The sequence below is a fragment of the Aythya marila genome (assembly GCF_965140915.1).
Source record: "Aythya marila genome assembly, chromosome: Z".
NCBI classification, from domain to species: Eukaryota; Metazoa; Chordata; class Aves; order Anseriformes; family Anatidae; genus Aythya; species Aythya marila.
In genome coordinates, this window is record NC_139080.1 from 18,607,976 (window position 1) to 18,631,717 (window position 23,742).

Here is a 23,742-nt window from a genome sequence, read left to right on the forward strand (position 1 = left end):
GTGGTATTTGTCAAATCCATAAGGTGCAAGCTGCCTGTTATTTTGCATTTTGCTTACTGTCAAGCATACTGTTGGTGAATATCATGTTAGGTAAACTATGTACCTACCGTATACATGAGTTCCGTGTGGTCCTTCTTATCTTTACCACCCTCTAAATGTGGACAAGTCAGCTTGAAGTGCCAGTAAAGACAACACGGTAAATCTGCAGAATCTCTTCAATCAAATCAAGCAATGCTTGCTTTTAAACAGCAAGCAGTCCCCCTAGTGCCAAGAGAGAATCCCACATGTTTCTGAATCCTTCCCTCAACAGATGTCACCATCATAACCTGTGTCTTTCAAACGCTTCAGATCTTGAAGTTAAGAAAGAGTGGTAAGGATTAACAGGAAAGGAAAATATATCATTCCTTTTCTCAAAATCGCTGATTTTCCACAGCCTCCTCCTCCTTTCCCTCCCTCCACAATCAAAAAGAGCAACACCAGCGCAACACAGACAGCGGGGAGCGAAGGTCTGTGCCTGCCCTTACCTCGGTCACCTGCTGCAGGCTTTGCTCTCTGCTCCGCTTCAGGTCTTTTCCGAGCGTCCCCATCACCTTCTCCTTCAAAGGAACAGATGCACAACGCTTAACACAGACACCTAACTCAGCAGGGCCGCAGTTCCCTCACCCTGCATCGCCTGTGGCCAAGCCCGGCCACTTGTGAGGCTTCACCACCCACGGAAGGGGCTGGTGGTGGCCACCCACCAGCTCCTTGGACATGACCGCCCCAGGCCACCAGCAGCCCCCCATGTCCCTGCAGGGCACCCAGAACACAGTTACCCATAGCAAATCCTCATCCGTCCTCATCCTCCTCGCAGCAGATTTCTCTAATTTCCACTCCATCTCTGCCGGGCCCGCCTGAACCCGCCAGCTGGTGGCTGGCACACAGGATGGGGGACAGCAGCGGTGTGGGGAAGGCACGCCGGGTGGCAACTTGTGGGCACCGAAACTTGTGGGGACGGCGACTTGTGGGCTCGGCGACTTGTGGGCACAACGACCTGCCTCCAAGCCTTAGGCCAGCCGTCCGGCAGCCTGGTCCTCCCCTCCATTTAAGCACAGGCCGGCGTCCCTCCCTGTCCCCCCCCCCCCTCCCTGCGCTGCCCGCCGGCGGGACGCGGCGCTCCCGGGCTGAGCGGCGGCGCCAAGGAGCGGCGGTGGCGGCGGGGAGAAGCGGGGCAGGGGCGGGAGGGCGGCCGCCACCCCGGGACGGGACCCGCTTAGGGCCCGCGGGGGGTTGAGGTTTTGTGGTGTGGCTCCCCAAAGCCGAAGCTGAGCGGAGGCTGAAGGGGCTGTAACGTGAAATCAGTTTGCTGTAATGTCAGAGGTAGAAATCAGCGAGAAGCCGCGCAGGAGCGTGTTCTCCCAGCAGGTGAGTTGCTGACTCACTTGTTTTACAGTCACCCCTAGTCACTTAGTCACTCGTTTCACCCCCAACTACAGATTTGGTGGGAAAGATGTCAAACGTGTTTGCTGGAAGACAGGTTTAGTTAAATCCAAAGAAACAGGAGCAGGAGAAACAGAACAAAACATGAGTTACCACTATGTATACGTTCCATACATTACTCAAAATCAGTTCAGAACATTAATTTTTCAGCCTTTGTAACATGTATGTATGAAATTTTGGAGTTACGCCACTTGAGTTTTCACAACTGAGAACCACACAGCATGTAAAAGAGCCCGTTTTCCCCCATTCTAGCTTTTGTGTCTTAGAATCAATGTTAGAGTATGAAGCGCGATGCCAGTTACAGAAATGTGGCCAGTTTCCTTCTCTTATGATTTCACTCTTTTCCCCCGGGAGAAGAGCAATTTTTCTGACTTCCCAGTTGGGAACATCCTGTTTGACAAAAGAAGAGCTCTCCTGCAAAATTCTGCTCCTGTAAAGTCCCGTTTTCCCAGTCAATTCAATTCCTATAGCTGCCCATGTAACACCTGAAAAATAAGCATCATACAAGCAGGATAATGGAGGGGAAAAATTTTATTAATACCTTAGTTGTAGGCAAAACCTAAATATCAGAGGTAGAGCTATTATGCCAAATCAATGTGAAATGTTCAAAAGCATCATTTTATTATCTCACTGTTTATTGGTAAGGACAGAGCTAAGGACACCCGGGCTACAAAGTGGCTGAGTCACTCAAGATCATTTTAATGCTTGCTGTGAAACAAACAATACACACAGCACTGCAGGACTTCCATCACAAAGGCTTGTTTGCAATGCTTCAGGTGTTCGTTTAACTGAACATGAACTCTTTCTACAAGAGTAACGTTCAACAAACATTGCCAGAGAGTGTTCCTCTGCACAGCCACTGCCTAACAGCAGCTGCTGGCATGCACTGCAAAACCACCTCCTTTTAATACACAGTGAATCAGCAAAACTCAAACGAAGCATATCAAACAGTTACCTATTAGACCAGTGTCTGGGCCTCTGGTGAAGCTTTTGCTTAGTGAAACTTACTGAGAAGCTTCTTTCAGATGAGCAAATCTGTAGCAATGCAATTTTACATGGGACTAATTTGTCTCGCAGTGCAAGGAAAGGGTTTGCAGTCTGAGAACTATATGGTTGCAAACTGGAATAAAAGCCAGAAGTCTTTCAAAATCAACAAGCTTTTGTTTCAGCAAAGTAGAATTAGGATTAATCAAACTTCAGTGGAGAGAATGTTAAAAAATATTTCACAACCTTTATCCAAAATAGTTATTATAAAGCAGTTTTCCAGTTGTCATAGTCAAGTCCAATATGTTCCTAATTTTATTAAAAAGTGAGAGCTTTAACCTGATGGGAAGGTGTGTAATTCAGTTTTCTAGAAGCAGAAGTCCCTTGTTGAATATGATTCTGTTAACCCCACTTGCTGATGCTTTCAGTATGCTTTGTCCTGTGGAAGCAACTCTAAGTTCTGTTGAGAGCCTGTTTGTGTTCATCCCCTGCACACAGACCTGGTGAATGAATCATGGACCAACACACACATAGGCCTTAGTCATTTTTTCTGTGCATCTTCGTTACACCAGCCCTGAATTTACTCATCTTGTAGCTCGAACTCTTCTCCTTGCAGCTTGAGAAAAATAAATGAGTTGCAGACGAAGGGCAGTGCACAAACTATTCCTAGCGACTGGGTGACATCTGGTAACTTGTTAGGACTCTTGATGATAATGTGGCTGCTACCTGAGAATCGAAGAGGGAAGAGAAGGTGAGATTAGCAGAGGAAGGCATTAAAGAATAAGTAATGTGACCCACTGCAACTGATTTTACAAGCAGCGATTCCTGCCCGTCAACCTTCAACTCATGCATACAGATACTGTGAACAAATTTTAAGAAAAGATTTGGAGGTTTTTCTATAAAAGCTTCTGAACACTGATTAATAAGTGGAAAACACACCAAGATATTCTGTATTTGCCAATAGCTTTAAAATAACTAAGTCCTGAAATAAGTGGATAGTAGAAAAAAATCCAAACATAAGCAGCAGTGCCGTAGTGTGGCACATTCACACCTGCAATTGTGAATTGCTTTGTGTTTGTTAAAATTGATGTATTGGAATGTTGGGTAGGTTTTGTAACATGAAGGATATCCTTAAAACTCACTTCTTCACCTGAAGTGCCTGCCATTTAGGAAATGACGTGATAGGTGAGAGCTCTGTTGTCACGTAGGGACTTGACCTGAATTTTAAAAAATACAGTTTTGTTTTCAGACAGCTGTTCATAGCTGAGCATATAGCTTCTGAAGTGTTTCCAGCACTTCACTAAAGTTTCTTCAAAGTGAAATAGAAATATAGAATCATTAGGGTTAAAAAAGACCTCCAGGATCATCTGTTTCAACCATCCCCCTACCACCAATGTCACCACTAAACCATGTCCCTAAGCACCACGTCCAACCTTTCCTTGAACACCCCCAGGGACGGTGACTCCACCACCTCCCTGGGCAACCCGTCCCAACGCCTGACTGCTCTTTCTGAGCAGAAATGTCTCCTCATTTCCAACCTAAATACCCCCTAGCACAGCTTAAGGCCATTCCCTCTAGCCCTATCACTAGTTACCTGTGAGAAGAGGCTGACCCCCAGCTCCCCACACCTTCCTTTCAGGGAGCTGTAGAGAGCAATGAGGTCTCCCCTGAGCCTCCTTTTCTCCAGACCAAACACCCCCAGTGCCCTCAGCTGCTCCCCACAGGACTTGTGTTTCAGGCCCCTCACCAGCTTCATAGCCCTTCTCTGGACACGCTCCAGGGCCTCGATGTCGTTCTTGTAGCAAGGGACCCAAAACTGAACGCAGCACTCGAGGTGCGGCCTCACCAGAGCAAAGTACGGGGGGACGATCACCTCCCTGGTTGTGGAAAGGTCATCATGATTAAATATCTTCATTTAATATCATCATCATGCAGACTCATTTTAGGCTCCACATTATGGAACACAGGCAGACAATTGCTAAGTTATTTCACTTACATACTGGAAATGTAGATTTCCAGTGCTCAGTTTTGCAGTTCATTGTAAAAGCATTCCCTTCACAAACTGTGTAATTTGTCTCTGATGGCAGTAGATGGTGCTAATATGTTGCACTTTGTACATCCTTGAAAGAAAGGATCATCAAATCACCATCTCAATCACATATTAATTTCTGTTTTTTCTCATCTTCTTATCCTTGAGGTGTCTGCATTCTAATTTGTCATCAGTATCAGCAGACTCAGAATTTACTGAGGTAAAATACCAGTTTACAGTTTGATGGTGAGATGTGGACATCAACAGCAAGCTTCACATGGTTATCAGAGAATTAAGCAGTGGCTGAAACAAGACTTCAGGAAAAGTTGGATTCCTCACACACAGACTGCTGACCAAGCAGTGGAAGTTCAGGTATGTGGTAGTGAGGGTGCTCTTTGCCAAATGCTTGCTGACAAGAAGTGATGCTAGCCTATGCTGAGCTCTGACAACTAGAAAGATCACAAGAAGTCATAGAAAATTGTCTTAAAGCAACTGAATCACAGAATATCCTGAGGTGGAAGGAACCCACGAGGATCACTGAGTCCAACTTCTGGCTCCACACAGGACCACACAAACATTAGACCTTTTGTCTGAGAGCGTTGTCCAAATGCTTCTTCAACTCTGAAAAGGAGGCCCCAGCTTTGTCTGGATCTCACAGAGCAGAGGTCTTGAGATATGGACATTTCTTATTTTTTCTTCCTGTATTTATTCACTGTTCTCTCTAGTGTTCAGCCAGTGTCCCAGAAAGATCCCAGTCTTGTTGCCTGCTCAGTTATTTCAGTGCTGAGATACCTGTGAGTGGATTAGAGGAACGGTTCTTACAGTGGTGCAGAGCAAACTCTAAAGACTGGCAGTGGTCATAGACAGTGGTTTCCGTTTGCAAAAGGCACCTTTGACAGTCAGGTGTTTCTGACGGTTGTGGTAAGGAGAGAAAGGGTGAGGAAGTAAGGAAGTCAGGAAAGGGAAGGGATTTGCTTCAGTTCACATGGCCATTCTCTTCCCATCATTTCACACTTCATGAGCAATCATTGTTTAGGTTCCAGTATGAAACGTTGTTGACTAGGCAACTGGAATATTCTGGCAGTGAACTCACAGCTTTGTTTTAGTGTACAAATCATGGGTTATTAAGATGTCCTTGAGAGTACAAGGATGACAAAAGTTCATGTTTCTTTGCTGGGGCTTACCTTAAGCCATGCACTTAACACCTCAGTCTGATAGTTTGCTCATCAGACGCTTCCTTTCACTTACCTTCGCCAGCACAGTGAAAGTGGATGGGAACATATGGAGAGTGAGCTCTGGAAATGACTGTCCGCTGTGCCACCTCAGTTGACCCTTAACACCTCAGACACTGAGGAAAATTTCTTCTCCTATGCAGACAAGCAAGAAAACAAATAGAGCTATTCCTTATGTGCTGCAAGTGTGCTGCATTTTCTGGATGTCCTGACATGAGAACGATGGAGCACCATCTTTACATTCTTCTGTCCTTTGTGCGTTTGTACCACATCTTCCCATTACTTAAACTTCTGTTATTTCCAGTGTTAAATTCAGTGGTAAACACTAGCCTACTTGACAAGTGTGCATAAGTAGACTAAAGATCTCTTTATTTCAAGGAGGAATTTGTGTCAGCTCTTAAGGGTTCTCATTGGTATAAAAACAAGAAAACAAGTGTACCAAGTGATAACTGCTGGGAGGGAGGCATTTTAATAAACTGTTTCACTTCTAATGCAACATCCCGTTGACTTCCAGGATTGTTGCTTTTAATGTCACCTTTACCTTTCTTAAAACAATACATTTAACAATCAGTTCTTCAGTGTCAGAATATAGTAATTTCTTCTCTCTGTTCAGCTGGCAGATCAAGAGCTTTCTTTCTAGGTCAGCCTTCTCTGTGCCTTCCTGCTAAGTTTCTCTCTTCAGTGTACACCCACTTTTTCTGTTTCTATGCACATTAAGAATCCGTTTTGGCAAGGCACTGCTACAAAGACTGTCTAAGGTAGGGCTCCCAGCACGGCAGAATCCCGCGCTTGCCCTGCGGGCTGCGCACAGCATACTGCAGTTTGTTTGCCTTGGCTGCACGCCAGCCCAACTACTGAACCTCTGGGTCTGTTGCCAGCTGCCAGCTGTGTGTCTAAATGGTATTTCGACCTGGAATCCAGACATTCTGGATTAACAAACTGCCAAAATGCTGCCAAGACACAGTTCTTTCCAAAGCTTCTCTAGCAACTTCTGTTGGTAGCACAGGACCTAGTCCATTACTGGTACCAAACCCCTGTAAGTCACAACAAAATTACATTACGTAAAAGCTAATTATGTGTTTGAATAATTATGGATTGCAATATCTCTGAGGCTTGAGGAACTTGTAGATAATTCTTCTCAGGTTATCTTCTGAGACAGGGCAAGGATTCTAATATCATTTCCTGTGTAAGGGCAATTAAATATACACACTTAAAAATGACTATCATCTCTCTTTGCAAACATGTTTCAATTAAATCATTGCTGAGAGCTTCAGCTCCAACACCTGTGAATATCTGGCTACTTTTTTTTTTTCAATCTCTTTTATTATGATGACTCAATTTACAAAGATCAAACTGAGGAATAGAAAGCCAGAGGTCAAAGTGATTTATTAATAATTGGCAACTTTAACATCAGTTTTGAAAGGGTGTGCTTACTCCCATTTGTGCCCTTGTTACCACTAGCTTATTCGTGTGTGCTCATCTGTTTTTCAGTAACATATGGGATATTGCTCTCTTATAACTTTTTGAAAGCATGGCTATTGAAGGAACATGGAAACCTGTACGGTCACATCTCATTTTCTAGTGCAGGGATGCATATTGAGAAAAAAAGTGCTGATTGCTGTCATTGTCAAACATTTTAAACTAAACTGATAAAAAAATAATAATAATCTTCAGGGAAGTGTATTTACAAGCCTTTAAAAAGATCTTTGTTTTGAAACATGGGCATTTACTGTTTATATTCAGTGAAGGTTAATGTACTACCATTGTGAAAAGGAGATGAGTGGTGAGCTTCTATTCCATGATGGACAGCTGTACCCTCTAAGGAACTGTCTGAGGACTCACTAGATTGGATCAGAAACTCAAAACTGACTGTGCATTACAAATGAGCTGTGAAGAAAACAGTTCCATGAAAGTGAGATAAGTTAATTGAAGCAATTCTCCATCCAAAACTGAATTTATTTTGTTAACTATTTTGTTAAATATTCCTGAAATTCTGTCACACCTCTATGCCACTTCACATGGAGAAGTCTCCAGTTTCCATTCAAGAAAACAGTATTCAGGGAATTCAGACAGCCTATATTTTAAGCTAAGTTTTAAATTACAATATATTTCACTGTTTCTGTTGTTGTCATTCACTTGTTTCCTTGTTTGTTTGCTAGCTTTGGTTGTTTTGGTTGGGTGGTTGGGTCTCTTTGAAGACAGTCAAGACACTGACCTTACCTTACTATAGATGTTCATCTGTTTCAGCTCTTCCAGCTTTCTAAGCTTCCAAAACCCTTTCTTGATATTCAAGGTGTGGTTATAGGTAAAATATCTCTGTCCACCCACAATGTGTGAAATTCTCTCACTTCATAGTAGATACAAGTCCATTCCAGATCATCTTAGAGGGCCTGTTTTCTCCAGTTCTGTAAAGACTTCAGCACTGCTGGATTCCTGAGCCCACTCAAAGAGCCTCTGAGATAAAGGAGGTGTATGAATTTTGCCAGGAAAAACAAACTGGCTAACAAAAGAAGAGAGGAACACAACACCAAAGTATGTACAAATTGAGCTATATTGGGGGCTATCAGACCAGACAAGATGATAGAAATGATAGAAAACATTTATCAATAAATGTACCTGCAGCTGCATGTATTATTAGTAACACCTTTCACACAAGCAACCTACTGTAAGGGGTTCATCTGTTTTTAGCCTCATCTTTTCCTTTCTTCTTCAGTTTCCTAAACACACTTGTTCTGCACTGCACACCCCTGGATATCCTGGAGCACATGCTGCCCATTACTGTGATATGTGATAGCTCTACCTAGAGTTCTGAAGAATCCTTTATAGACTTGCCAGTTACATGTCTCTTACCACCTGTGCAGTCATCTGTAGGAAACCAATGATTGCAACCAAAGTGATAGGATTTTCCTAAGAGCAGAAATAACTGATTCAGGGCTTTAAGATCCCTGGTACATCACAGGTTGGATAGTGCCTTTGTAGCATTGTTTACCTCTCACTACACAAAAGGATGCAAAATGCCCCAAGGATGTAAACAACAAAATGAAATGTGTTAGAAAGCTTCCTTCATCTATTTATTTCTACCTGAGAACAGTCTGAGTTAGAGAATAACAAAAAATACTGCTTTGTTGCTGTACAGTGGGATGCATTAAGCACAGAGGAGCTAACCCACTGTACAATTTATTTCCATTAGAGAATGACAATATAGACCGGTTTCAAGGGAAAACTTGTCAAGTCATGTAATGTTTTCAGGCATTCAGCATCAGTCTATATTAATAAACAGTCCTATGAACTTTTCCCAGGATTCATTTAAAGTTAGAAGCACCAATACTTGAAGCAGAGAACTGATCTGCTCATTTTGAGTTAGAGTGATATTTTTCTGTGAATGTTATAATTTCTTTTTTCCTGCCAATACCAAACGACCATCCACTGACACATATGAACAGCTACAGACCACTCCTGCCAGCACAGAGCCCAGGTGGGACAGTGCTTGACTTTCTGCCCTGCGCTGAGTACACACAGCGACACGCACTGGGATCACCTACACAGGGCCAGAGGGAGAAAGAGGAGCACCTCAGAGGAGATACAAGGCAAAAATTCCCCATGCTAAGCTGCCTGAGGGGTGCATTAAGCACAGGGGGCTAACCCAGTATTTCAGCCTTGAAACAGCCACCTCTAAATAAATAAGATCATAAGATGAAGATCCAGGACCCTTCCTGAGGTCTTTTCCAGCTGCTCCTTGAAAAGGCTGAGAAAGACTTGCTGTTTCTTGTCTTAGCACACTCAGGTTGGTGCTGCTTTCCACTACCTACATTTTATACAGGAGCCTGTTAAAGCAATTCCCCCAGGAAAATGGGGAGATTTAGGTCCTGCACCCTAAACTGAAGCTAAGAGATGCCTCAGCCCCCACTGCCCTGACGAGTGTCTAACCTTGCCTGTGGGGGCTGGTTCCTGCTGCAGGAATGTGGGATGTCTTCCTGTCCCCAGGGACATAATCACTGCTTAGTTTTACCCAAACTAGGTACAAAGCGAAACTATGCCCCTGTGCAACCCTGATGCTTTGATTCTGGTTGTTAGCTCTGTGGTTATGTTTTGGGGCATGGATGTCTGTGGTCTGACCTCTTTACCAGTGGAGCTGCGAAAGCAGGATTGCTGGCCCTCAGCTGCCAAATGGTCTTTCATGAAGCAGTTTCATCCATTTACTATTACCTGCAGACCTCTGAATGGTGGTTGCTTCATGACACGCTGTTGGCTTCTTGCAGTTCTTTCATTAATTCTTGCTCATTAGACCCACTGATTCTTCAGAACGTGCATTCTTGAAATGAAACTCCTATTATTCTGAGCAGATTTGTTTCTGCTTTGTGCCTGCTCCCTTTTTGTTTTAATTCTCTCAGCAAGTTCTTTCTTTCCAGCCTGGATGATTACCCCTCTGATTGATTGTGGTCTGAAAATAGTCCATTGTGTAACCTAAAAGTCCCATTATTAACGAATATTTGGTAAATGTGGTACGGTCTGTCTGTTTGCAATATTCTTTGCTGGCATAAATTGGATATGAGCTGGAATAAAATCTATTTACAACAATGGAGAACTTTGCAAAAAGTACAAAAAAAAAGTGTCGTTGAAATACAAATACAGCTCGTAGATTTAGACATAGATTTGGATAATTAGATACCTGCAAGTTAGACTCTTATACAATTCTTTTGGTATCAAAAGCAGTTGAAACAGATTCCATGGAGGCAAATGAGCAGGCTGGTGCCTGTAGAAAGTGCGTGCACCACTTCATCCCAGAAATACCAGAGCAGACACTCCAAAACCCAGGATGCTGCTTTGCAGCACCAATCCCTGCAGCTGTGTTCCTCCTTTCTGTTTGTGCAAAAAAAGAGGTATCTGATGGATCACACTGCTAATCCCTTTCAACCCAACTGAAAGACCTGCATTTCTCCAGGAGGAAGCTCCAAAGGTATCCCCGTAACAATCAGGACTGCTTTCTGTGATGGGTAGTCCCTAACTCATCCTATGTCCTGAGAAAAGTCCTGTGAGCATGAAGTATCAACATCTGTAGCAGCAGCAGAAGTAGCTGCCAGCCAGGCATTTGTGCAAAGATGGTGATCAGATGTATGGCAGTGTTTCCATACTGGGTTTGACACTGTTTATGTCAAACTAGGAGTTCCTAGTCTAGGACACAGCTGCGCAGGATCCTTGGGGAGTTTTATGAAAGAAGATAGTCCTCCAGAGAAAAAAATATATAAAATAAAAATAATAAAATAAAATAAAATAAAATAAAATAAAATAAAATAAAATAAAATAAAATAAAATAAAATAAAATAAAATAAAATAAAATAAAATAAAATAAAATAAAATAAAATAACAAAAATGAACACCGTGCTAAAGCCACCATCTCTATCATTATCTGATGCCCTCTTCGGAGACATGAGCAGGGATTATCACATCTAACCTCAGCCAATTTCTTTAGAAATATGTGGTGTGCAGTAGTCTTCTAAAGCAGCAAATAAAGTTACTGCCTCTATGTATAATAATGAAAATTCAATTTTGTATTACCTACTTCTAATTTGTCCCTAACTTTTGCCTTCACCTTTTTTGCCTTGTCTGTAAATACTGCTGCTATATTTCTTGCTTACTGCGTGTCATCTCTCTCTGCTTGTTCTTATTGCTTGTTCTATGATTTTAGTGTTTTCTCATTGAAAAATCTTGACTGTGAGCATTAAAAAGCAGTGTAAATCCCTCAGTTCTGTTCTTCACATACTGTTTTGTTTCAGTATTGATATTCACTGAAGAACTTTTGCTTGTGGTCATACTGATTTCTAAATCTAGACCATGTGTATTTACTGCAATGTAAACATAATTGACAAACACTCATTATTTTTAAATTATGACCCACTTGCTAATTTGCACTGTACTGAATGCTGGTAAAATGCCCCCATTGTTACACGGGTGTGTTTGCTTTGCCATAAAACATACTTGGAAATGTTTCAGTTAAAAATGCAGTGATTTGATTAGCCTATGGGGCAATTTTCAAAAGCATCTGGCACTCCTAATATTCATTTGACTCATTGACTCTTCCCATGTGTTGCTGAAGACTTGGAAGAAGTCCCCGTGATGCAGAAAGCCTTAGTGGTTGATCTGGAAGAAGAACATGGGCAATGCCATAGATGCCACCAGAGTTCTGCTTTTTTACACCCAAAGCTCTTTCTGTAATAGCAGGCATATACTAAATGTCATGTAACAAAAGCCCAGTTTTGTTGCCTCCACCAGTTCATGGAGACTTGATTTGTCAGTAAAACTGAAGAAAACAGCCTGGTGTACTCGAGAAGTTCATTCCTTCCCACCTGTGTAGCCTGATTCAAAGGGCACAGAAGGGAGTGACTGTCCCATTTATTTCTTTGAAGGGGTTGTGGCAACTATGGACAAGCCAGGAAGAATATTAAAGAACATTCAAAGAGATTCAACAGGACCATGGGGATTTCCAAGTTGATATCTTAGTAACTACTGAGGAAACAAACAATTGGGACATTAATTATTTCATAATCTTCAGACTTAACTTCAGATGCTGAATGTGTGCTAAAGTGAGTTAAAGAATTTGTGTAGCATATGAGAACTTGCTCCTTTGCCTTTGGTGAAATTGGGAAAAGCCTTTCTAAATACCACATCTTTAATTCTTCTTACCCAGTTGTTTGTTGAACCTTTCTGTGAGAGGTTTGTTGGGATTGGTGCTCTTTGCACTAATGGCTTAGAGAGGAAATAATACAAAAACAATTTGATAAGGAAAAAGTTCACATGTAATACACTTAGTTGCATTAATATCGTTTTTTTCTCCTTTAAATATCTATCCATGAAGTTCTATGAGTTTTCTGCCACCAAATGGAGCATACAAAAGGATGGACACTTTCAAAAAGTGCCTTTGGGAAGAGACTGAGCTTATAGAACATGCAGCAAACCAGGACTCTGCTTTTGTGGCTCAGGGCACTTTTGACTCAAGGCAAGTAGAGAAGCATACTTTTAAAAAGGAGGAAGATGGGGAAGAATAAATACATTACTGAGAATTTTTTGGTTTCATTTAAAATGAACTTACATATAAACAGACAAGCAGTAATATGTTTCATGTATTTTGCAGCTGATGACTTGATAAACTAAATTAAAACTTAGCTCCTGGTGCTGTGTTCACGTAATTCGATGTAAATGAAGCTGCATCTCTCTGTCTAAGCTGTGGCACATCATCCACCATCCATCATAATCTAGGAGGTGTCAGAAATGACCATTATGCTCCTATCCCCTCTCCTCTTGCTGAGAAGAGACAGATTTACATCCTTTATCCTCACCAGAGCACAGCTTGCCAGCCTGCAAGTCTGAGCAAAGGGAGAGTGGCCACACTCAGGGAACACTTGCTCTTTTACCACTTAAACATAGTGTCCAGTTTGCCTCTACTGATGATTTTGTCCTCATGGATCCTCCATCAGTGGGCTGACAGTTTCATTGCTCCACTAGAAAGCAGTTTTAAAGGGAAGCTATGACTGCAGACAGAGAAACAGGTAATGGGTAATGAAGACTATCTCTAATCTGGCTTTCTAACTCAGGAAAGGCTGCATGTTCAATGGAAATCCTGTGCAGAGAAATGTACTAGGGGAATTGTTGTTGCATTTTTTTGCTCAAACTGAATCATTTCCAAAATTACAGTAAATGGACCTGAAGTTACAAAAGCAGATAGCAGATGTGCAGTGAGGGGCAGTGGTTTGTGGTTTCTTGCTTTTTGTTCTTCCAAACCCAAAACAAGCACACTGGATTTTCAGGAGCAGCTTGTAATCTGGTAGATCACAGGGCTGCAGTCCAGCCTAAGGTAAGAAAAGGAGCAGTATACATGGATAACGCTGTGATTCACCCATTTTTCTAACATCTTTGAAGTTTCATATTTTCCATTTTGCAAAAATTTTAATGGCACAAATCCAAACAGAACAGAGAGCCCTTTTACATTTTCTTTGCATTTTTGAAGTGCTTAGGTTTGATCCAGGAAGAAACTCATACACAGGTGAGATGAACTTTGCTTATCTATTAACACCACACATGCTTAGCTGCAGTTCAAACCTTATAACTTTCATTGAGTGACTGTCCCTTGTTGGACATGTGTTCAAATGCCTTCATAGGATCCCAGAGTCAATGTCGAAACTGCTGACTGAAAATAGTGTAACAATAAACTGAGGTGTGTCTTTGGTACAATAAACAGATTAATCTGGCTAGATCTTTCATTAACATGGAAAGAGTTTAGGATTGTAACATAATTTTTTTTTTTTTGCTTTGTTTAAACAGCTGTATACTGTTAGCAAATTATAAAGAATACTTTTTGTACTGAGGTTTAATTTTGGCGTGCGAGATATCCTTTCTTACAGTAAAATAAATAAATCAATTAAAAAAAATCACCTTACATAATCTTAATAATTATTAATATATCTTTAAAATGTTTGACCGCTTGAAACTACAGCTCAGTCATCTGCTGTAGACGCTCAAAGGATTATTGACAGTAGTAGAAATTGAAGAGCTTCCCTTGTCAGCTCCACCTCAGTTAAAAGAAGGCGAATCAGGGAGAATGAATTTGCTTGTTCATGCTGTATTTGTTACCATGATTGTAGACAACAGAGCATGAACAAAAAAAAGTATTTCAAAAGGAGCTACGATTCAGAGTTGAATTGTTTAGATAATATCCAGTGGTAAGTAACACAGGGAATCCAGTAATTCATAGCACCTGCTAAACAAATAAGTGTAAATGATAATAATTCTTCTATTTCTGGGCATAAAAAAAAAAAAAAAAAGGTTTTGGGCAGCTTTTTGCTGACGACGTATTCATAAACTCAGTCCTTTTTTTCTAAGTCAAGGTTGTGTAAGAGTTCACACAAAAGCAACAAAAGCAGCAGCACAGTGTTTATAAATGTTTTCCACGGGTCATGGTTATTCTTGAAGGTGTGGGTTTTGGCCTTAACCCAGAACCCCAAAATGAGGCGCAAAACCATTTAATTTTGAGGATGTTGAATCCATTCCTGACAGGGAATTCTACTTACAGCAAATATTTAAGGTAAAACAAATACCTAGCTGCAGATCCTGATTCCATCTGCTCTGAGATTTGCTAACATTTAATTGGGATTTTTCTGTGATATGTGAAGAAGCAGACATGCTGTTCTAGTTGATCTTTTTGAAAGGTAGCACAGTACTTCAGAGGCTAAAGCGAGTGTTATAATCACCTACTGCCTCGGTTTTAATGCCATACATACTGAAAACAACAGAAAGCTTTACTGTTTGTAGATATTCCACTCATTTTTGTTTCCCTCTTTGCTTTACTTCTTCCATCAGCTGGCCCCCCACCACACTGGGGCTGTGGCAGGAGTGTGCAGGAGCTGAACGTGGGGTTACGGTGTCTGAACACGGGGTTACGGTGTCTGACACGACTCTTCTGGTGCCAACCTGTGTCCTGGTGGAAGAACAAGGTGAGATGGGATTACCAGAGAGGCAGAGGTGGCTACCTGAGACTACTTGTTAGCTCACAAGGACTGAAGGCCTAGAAAAAAAGGGAGAAACTTTGCCGCAATGGATGGCAAGCAAAATACATTAGAAACTCTTCAACTCACCTTCCTGGTATCCTGCATTCAGAAAATGTTTCTACAGGGCTTCTCTCCGGTGCTGTGATGCCACGCTTCTGCCCCAGCCTGTGAGCATAGGGCCCTGCAAAAAAGGAATAGCCATCGCATTTGGTTAAAGGAGGAATGTGTCTCTAGCAGGTCTCCGTCTACCTTTCCTCAGCACTATCATAAATGGGAACTCACACGATGTCTGGGACAACTTGGGTTTCGGGGCAAATCCTCAAGCTTTAGCCATTTGTGCTGCAAAGCACTGACAAAAGGGCTGCTGTGCAGTGCTAAACAGCTCTGCTTAGAAAAGAGGATGTTTCTCTGTTGAAGGATATTAAAGAGCGAGGATTTAGTCACAGTAAATGCCTTCCAAGAGAATCAGCCTGCAGATTTCCAGCTACCCTGTTTCAGCAAGCTACCCAGGCAAGAGATCCAGAGGCTTTACCAAGAGTGATCACCACGTGTGAATAAACCTGAAGACACTTCTTAATTTTATTTTCATAGTGTTTCCTTGAAAAGTATAAAGTAAATATTGAAAAGAAATAGTTACTTGCTATCAAAGTTTGAACAGGTGCTGGCTGTGAAGCAGACTGTAAGACTGCTTCTGAAACACCTATGAAACAGCTGTGCCAAAGCAAACCACAGCCTCTTCTGACCTCACTAGCTTTATTTTTTTTGTTAAGACTGTACAATGCAAAATGTAAGTAATGGCCACTGACCAGAAATTAATGTTTAGAAAAGATGAGGAGGGCTGCGGCTGTCATATAAAACTGACTGCAAAATACTTGTCTTCTCCCTCAAGTTAGACATAGGTGTAACTGTCTTTATAAAAATATTCAGGAAAGCAAGGTTAGAAGTGTCAGTAAAATTCCATTTCCACAATCGCTGGACAGAAGGGCCAAGCCCAACAGTGTTGGCTCATTCCTAGTGCCGTAGCACCATAGCTGCATTGCGACCTGACTTCTACAAGACTACAAAGCCTCCGTGCCACCCACCAACACCCAGGGGCTGTGGAAAACCCGTGGGAACACCTGGTGAATATTTCTGTGGAACTCAGCTCCGTATGAATGATGGTTGTAGGAATGCTTCAGAAATGGTAGCCAGACTAATTGAATTGTAGAATGGCTCAAGTTGGAAGGGACCTTAAAGACCACCCAGTTCCAAGCCCCTGGTGTCTGTGGCTCTGCACCACCACATACCCAGAGCCACCCACCCCCAGGTCTGGCAGGGCAGGGATAAACTCACAACATGTCACTATGTCTGTGTTGGCCGTGCTGCTGCTGTCTTTCCATCCCACACGTGACTTGTCGGCATTGCCACAAGGGTCAAACCACTTTTTAATTTCTTTTTCCTAGGCAACCACAAAGTGCCCAAGGTAGGCAGGCTTCTGCTGAAGGCTTGACCAGCTCCGTTCAACCACTGCATGGATGAGGCACCTCCCTGGAGAGCGTGAGGAAAGGAGATTGAAGACAAACCACATATCACTGTGCTGTTCGGTGCACCATGCCTGCATTTAGTGGCCTTGCCCCATGCATTGCACCACATATCCCACCCCATGCACTAAAGCTAGATCTCTTTGGGCATGAGGTTTCCTAAGTATATGTGAATCTACACCCAGTGGTGGTGGCCATCCAGCTTCTCTGGGGAATTGAGGCACAGCAGGAGCACGTGGGAAGGGGCTGAGCTCCATCCCCTCTCCCCAAACCAGCTCCCACCTGATGGGAAGGCAGAGCACAGGTAAAGTCATTGTGGAGGTGCTTTAACCTGTGCAAGAGGCTTGGGCACTTATTTTGGAGTTCCTGTATAGGAGCGGATGGGTAGGTGTGAATGTAAAATAATACCTTGGTAGTTTAAAGGAAAAGTTTATTTTTTTTATATTTTAACACAAATATGTTGTGGTGTTGCATACCACGTGATGTTACATACCAAACACCTCCTCCCTTTCCCCATTATTTGTCTGTGTCTGATGATGCTCCCCTGAGTCTCAGCGAGAAGCACTTTGGCCTCGTTAGCCAATTAGCAGCCTGTCCGACTAACAAGGATGAAGATAAAAACAGCCAGATGACACCTATGATCATTTTATAGTACTGCTCAGAATTAGTCCAGAATATCTTTAACATGGAAGCACTGCAAATAAAAGTAGCCAGCAGAAACTTTTAAAAGGTTAACTGCAATAATAAGAGAGTAAGCATGTCCCTGTAATTCTCAAAAGATGGAATAGCAGCAAAAACAATGCTAGCAATGATCAAACTGTGATTATTTTTGCATCCTACTAGAATTGTGCAGTTCCCGTGTGTCACTATTTCTGAAGAATTAATACAAGAATTATGAAGTTGTTTGCACTACACATGTTGAGTTTAACTTCCTAAAACACATGGAGAAGAGCTGTACATTACCGTACAAGCTGCCTTATGTTATCAGTTTAGTCCCTGATAAATTTAATGCAGCCTGGTGCAGGTTTTTCCTCTCCTGTCTGCTGTTTTCACGCAGCATTTGTGCCAGCGTGGCAAAGGTCTTTTGCAAAATGAATGGCTCTGGATTTGTCCCAGGGTGAGCCTCAGCATCCCTCACCAGCACCATCCCTGATAGAAGGTGCCACGGCTGCAGGCGGGGGGACCACAGCTAGTGCTGGACCCCAGATGTGAAGGATCCCAGATGTGAGGGGCCAAAACTACAAAGGACCACAGGCACTCAGGCCTTTGCAGTTTCCTAGGAGCCACGTACCAACACACCGTGCTGACGAGAGGAGCCATTCCCCATCCTACTGCTGCCTCTGCTTGCCAGAAGCACAGCACTGAGGATGGGGTCACGGCCGCCCTACGAAACCTCCCACTGAGGCCATGGCGTGGTGCTTGCACCTTAACTGACACACACACGGGTGTCAAATGATGGTTTGCTGTTAGTGTGCATGGGCCTGTACAGGAATACTGGGGAATCTGAGCATTGAAAAAGGGAAAAATTGGTCTTTTCACAGGTACCAGGTCTCCTTCCGGGGCAGAGCACAGTGCCTTCATTCATTGATGTGCTGCAGAAGTAAGACACCTCTGGCAGCATTTCACACGTGGCAGTGGTGTCTCAACTTTCAAGCCAGTGGGTGTGAGTGAAATGTGTCTGCCTAGAAAGCCTTTAATTAATGTCAACCACGCTTCTCTTTGCTTGAGATAACATCACTGCACAGTAACAGCAGCATGTTGCACTGTAAAGTTTCCTGCTTGAGCACCTCGAGCAAGGAGAGGTTTGCACGGACACTCAGCTTTCTGCTGGTTTTGCTCCGATGAAAGCACACGTCCATACCCGGTGCAGAACGCTGTGCTTGCGTTACACCAGTACAAACCAGTGGTCGTTTTATGCACGATTTAATCATCACACTGAGTGCACATACACATCGACAGCAGCACATGACTGACACACGTGCAGCTTGTAAACACTGTGGGTTTAACCACCACGACTGGGAGGCCGTGCTCCTTCCGACGCAGCCGCCCAGGATCCCCATTCGCCTTGCAGTTCAAGTTTCCACTGAGAGTTTTCTCTCCCCGCGGCAGCTCGGTGAGCAAGCCGGGCAGGATCTCATGTGAAGGTAGCTCTGAATTCACCGTGCTCCTCAGCAAGCCACCAGTGGCGGGTCCCCAGCTGCAAAATCTCCGTCCTCCCTGACACCCAGCGCTCGGTGCGAGGATGTGCAGAGCCTTCCCCTCCGCTCCCCCAGCCGGGAGAAGACCCTTTGCAATGCCTCCAGCACCGGTGAGACGAAATAAAAATAATAATAAAAATATTAAAAATTTTAAAAAACCGTTCGCGCGCCATCCCGGGAGGAAACCCGGCTCAGCGCGGCACCCATCGGAAGCGGTACCCTCCGGCGGCCGTGCGCAGGGTGAAGGCGTTTCCCTGCGGGAAGGACAGCGTGCGGATGCCGCCCTCCTCCCCGAGGGCCGCCCGCAGGCTGCCGGCCCCCGGCAGCTCCCCCCCGCCGCCGCCGGAGGGGCGCGGAGCGGCGCGGTCGGGGCGCAGCCCGCGGAAGGCGCCGCGCAGGCGGGGCCGCTTGGCCGGGGGGCTGCCCGCCAGGCTGCGCAGCGCGGCGCGGCACTGCTCCGACACCGAGCGCAGCATCGGGCCCACCCCCGCCGCCCCCTCGCTGCTGGCGGCGGGAGGAGGAGGAGGAGGAGGAGGAGGAAGGGCCGCCCCGTCGGGGCACTGCGGGAGCATCAGCTTCTGGCGGGGAGAGAAAGAGACGGCGCGGCTTCAGGGGGCTGCCCCACTCCGCCGCCACCCTGCTCGGCCCCGACGCCCCCCAGCACGGCCCCGACCCGGCTCCCCTCTGCGCCGCGGCGGCAGCACTCACGTCGAGGACGGCGGCCAGCTGCCGGGCCTGGCTCGCCAGCTCCTTCAGCTGCACGTTGCTCTCCCGCAGCGTCGCCAGCTCCTCCTGCCTCTGCGCCAGGGTCTCCTGCAGCTGCGGGCACAAGATGGGGACACCCCGCTCGGGGCGCCGTGCGGCCTCCCCGTCGGGGGGACAAAGGGCAGGGAAAGCCCCCTGGGCCCTACCTGGCTGTTCTCCTCCAGAGCCTCCCCCAGCGCCCGCTGGTGCCGCTCGGCCGCGTCCTGCCAGCACGGCTCGGGGGGCTCCGGGCACGTCGGGGGGCACCGCGGCGCCGCCCCGATCCCCATCTGCGGGGCGCAGGGGCCGCACGTCGCCTCCTCGCCCAGGGACAGGTCGAAGTCGGGGCAGTCCAGCGGCGGCGGCATCAGGGCGGAGGCTTCCAGGGGGAAAACCCGAGGGTGTTAGCGCGGGGAAGGTGGTCCCGGCCCGCTTTGCCCCGATCCCACCGCGCCCTCCCCGTCCCGAGCATCTCTCTCCCCCCGTCGCTGTGTCTCCAAAGCACTTCTGCGCCACCGAGCGAGCTGAACCCGCTAGGATTTCGCTGCCACCCCCGCGACGACAGCACAGGTGTGACCCCCCCCCCGGCCAGGGCTGGGTGAGCGTGCACCCAAAAATCAGATACACCAAAAGCAGGAGGAGACCGAGCGTGGGGGCCGGGCAGGGAACGAGCCCAGATGCGCGCATCCCAGATGAGTTAAAAGCAGCCACTTGCCAGATATGAAATCGTCGACGGCATCTCTGAGCTCCTGGAAGTCAAACTCGGGCTCATCCCTCAGCAGCAGCCCCTGGGGTGCAAAAGAGACGTGAGCAGGGCCGGGGCTGTCCCCGCAGCGCTCCCGCACCGACGGCTGCCCATGCCCCGGGGGCCCTGCGGTGCTGCCCCGCGACCCCCGGCCCCCGTCCCTGTCTCCCCCGGGCCCCGTCCCGCTGCCCCCGGCCGGGGGTTACCTGCAGCGGGGCGGCGGGGGCGGCCGGACCGACGGGGAGGACGGGGCCTCGGGCTGCCAGCTCCTGCCAGTCGCGGGTGCTGAGCGCTGGGGACAGCGAGAGAGGGCGGTGAGGACGAGACGGGGGCCGGGGGCAGCGGGGCTGGGACGCTGCGGGCGGACTCACCGGGGGCCGGGCCGTCGGGGGCCGTCGGGGCGGCGGCGGCGACGGGGCCGCGGCGGGGCCGGGGCGCGGCCGGGGGGATCCGCGCCGGCTTTTTGGCCAGGCGGGCGGCCGGGCCCTGCAGCCGGTTGGGGCAGATGCTGCCGAAAGCCCGGCGGCCGCCCGGCTCCATCGCGGCCGCTCCGCCGACGGCCGGCCCGGGCTCCGCGCCCCGCTCGGCGCCGCCCCGAGGGTGCGGGCGGGCCGCGGGGGCGCGGGGGGACGGGGCCGGGCCGCGGGGTGCCCGCCCGGCCGCCCGCCTTCCCTCGGGCCCGGCGCGGAAACCTCCCGCGGCCCCGCAGCCCCCCCGGCCCGGCCCCTCCCGGCCCCCCCACTCCCGTCCCGCCGCCGCTCCCGCGCCCGCGGAGCCGCCCGGCACCGGCACCGGCACCGGCACCGGCAGCATCACCCCCCCGGGCTGCGCCGCGCTTGTTGGACGGCGCGGCCGGGGCTGCGCGCCCCAAACGGCGGAGGAGGGGCAGGGAAAAGGCGAGCGGAGCGCGGCGGGAAGGCATCCTGCGGCCCTTTGGTGCGGGACAGGCGATAAAAAAAAAAAATAACGGGGTGTTTGGGGGCTCTACGTCTCTTCTCTTGGTGCCCCCCCACCCCGTGTCGCAGTGCCTGCTTGGTTAAGTACGAATAGAGACCGACTGGAGCAAGGAACTGCTTTTGCTACTTGCTTTATTGTGCAGTGTTTTCCTTTCTTACACTGTGATGAGTGCACCTTTTTTTCTCTCTCTTTTTTTTTTTTTTCTTTTTCCTTTATTTCTTTTTTTTTTCTTTTTCGTTTCTTTTTCTTTTCTTTTTTTTTCCTTCTTTTCTTTTCCTTTTCCCTTTTTTCTTTTTCTTTTCCTTTTTTTTAATTTTCCTTTTCCTTTTTTATTTTTCCTTTCCTTTTTTATTTTTTTTTATTTTCCTTTTCCTTTTCCTTTTTATTTTTCTTTTTCCTTTTTTATTTTTTTTTCTTTTCCTTTTCCTTTTTTATTCCCTTTTTTCTTTTTTTTTTTTCCCTTTTCCTTTTTTTTCTTTCCCCCCCCCCCCCTTTCTTTTCTTTTTTCTTTCTTTTCTTTTTTTCTTTTTTTCCTAGAACCATTACCAAGCCAGCGCACACCGTATGAAAGGGAGAGTGATGCCAGCGGGCTTAACTGCTAATTAAGTGCAGGGAACTGATTGCTGGGTTGATCTTTCCCTGTGCCCACGTATTTCCACACACACCCCCCAGAAGCGCACGCACCCCGCGAGCAGACAAACAGCCGCAGGAGGTAAGTGGGAGAGGAGTTTATTTCGCGTCCCTGCGGCTCTCCCCCCCGCAGCCAGGGGCACTTCTGCGCCACGTCGGGCGGCAGCACCATGGGCAGGGACTGCCCGTTGAGGGCCACCAGGAGCTGCAGCTCGGCCATGCAGCCCCGCAGCAGCCCCTCCCGGTAGCCGCTGACCCGCAGGTCCAGCGGGCGGCGGTGCCGCAGCAGGCGGTCGGCCAGCCCCAGGCTGCCGGCGGCCAGCAGCGACGGGGCGTACTTGGTGAAGGCGTAGTCGGCCAGGCTCAGCTCCGCCACCCCCCGGGCCAAAATCCCGGCGTCGGAGGCTTCCCCGGCGTCGGCCCCCGGCTCCTCCATCCGCACCCGGGTGAAGTGCTCCAGGAAGAAGCTGACGGTGGGCGCCGCCAGGCTGAAGCCCAGCTTGTGCAGGACGATGCACTCCAGGTTGCAGAGCTGCTGGCGGCTAAAGGCGTCGCAGCAGAGGGCGAGGAGCTGCTTGACGCTGGGCGGGTGCACCTCCACCTGCGGGGGGACGGGAGAGGGGCTGCCGGGGGGCGAAGGGGCGGCCGGGACCCCCCCTCCCCCCCCCCAAAAAAAAAAATAGTCTGGGGCTCTGCGCCGTACCTGCTTGCAGGCGATGAGCAGCGCCGTCACCCCCAGGAGCTGGAAGCAGTCGGCGGCCACCGGGGTGGTGGCGAGGAAGCGGTCAAGGGTGTTGACGGCCAGGCAGAGCGCCTCGAAGGAGACCCCCAGGTGGCGGTGCACGGGGATGAGCCAGCTCACCAGCTTGCAGCGAGCCTCCGCCGTCACCTGCCGCGACCGGGAGAGACAAGAGGGGACGGGATGGGACGGGACGGGATGGAAGGGGATGGACGGGACAGGATGGGACGGGATGGATGGGATGGGATGGACGACCCCCACCTGCGGCTGCCGGGCGAGCGGCTCCCGGGGCTGGAAGCGGCTCTCCAGCCCCTTTCGGGAGCGGTACCAGCTCTCCCCGTAGTCGCGGAAAGCCTGCAGCTCCAGCCGGCTCTCCCCGGCCGCCTCCTTCTCCTCCGCCGCCGCCGCCCGCCGCCGCCGCCGCCTGCGGTCGGGTCTCGGCGGGCAGGAGCCGAGCCCGGAGCCGAGCCCGAGCTGCGGGGTCCCCCCGCGCCCCCCGCCCGCCGCTTCCACCATGGGGGCGGCCGCGCTGCCGCCGCCGGGCCGGTATTTGAGCCAAGGGGGCGGCGGGGGCGGCGCCGGTCTCCAAAACACAACGCTCGCACCGCGGGGATGCGGCGGGGCCGGGAGGAGCAGGGCAGCGGCTGGAGCCAGCCCCAGCCCCTTTGGCCCCTTTGGCACTTTGTGCTTGGGCCCTACCGAAAGGGACGGTCTCACGGGGAGCTGTGGCTGCTGCTTCAGGTCACGCTGCACGGGAAGCAAATGAATGGGATGAGACCAGGAAGCACAGCACAAATGAAAAAGGAGAAAAATAAAAAGTAAGAGTGCTGCAGTTCTCGATTCTGCACCCAGCTGCCGACTACTTATATCAGGGAGCACTATTTTAGAAAGGTGAAGGGAGGGAAATCAAAGCATTCCTCTAGTCTGACCGCTGGTTTCTACAGCA

The 23,742-nt window shown here is 47.9% G+C and overlaps 2 protein-coding genes across 2 annotated transcripts in view; both read right to left on the reverse strand.

Annotated features, from left to right (window-relative positions):
* CDC20B (cell division cycle 20B) overlaps window positions 1-878 on the reverse strand; it is a gene marked incomplete at both ends in the record, with an annotated part of 33,012 nt that extends 32,134 nt beyond the window's left edge. The window contains 2 exons of the mRNA XM_082782813.1: window positions 525-596; window positions 816-878. Coding sequence (XP_082638939.1) covers window positions 525-596; window positions 816-878 — 135 coding nt within the window. The remainder of the gene's footprint in view (window positions 1-524; window positions 597-815) is intronic.
* A 21,147-nt stretch (window positions 879-22,025) lies between these two features.
* On the reverse strand, window positions 22,026-23,312 carry CCNO (cyclin O; the record flags this gene model as incomplete). Its single annotated transcript, XM_082782814.1, has 3 exons — window positions 22,026-22,658; window positions 22,761-22,946; window positions 23,058-23,312. 3 exons carry the CDS (start codon window positions 23,310-23,312, stop codon window positions 22,026-22,028), a joined length of 1,074 nt encoding a protein of 357 aa, XP_082638940.1.
* Between the last annotated feature and the right edge of the window lie 430 nt (window positions 23,313-23,742).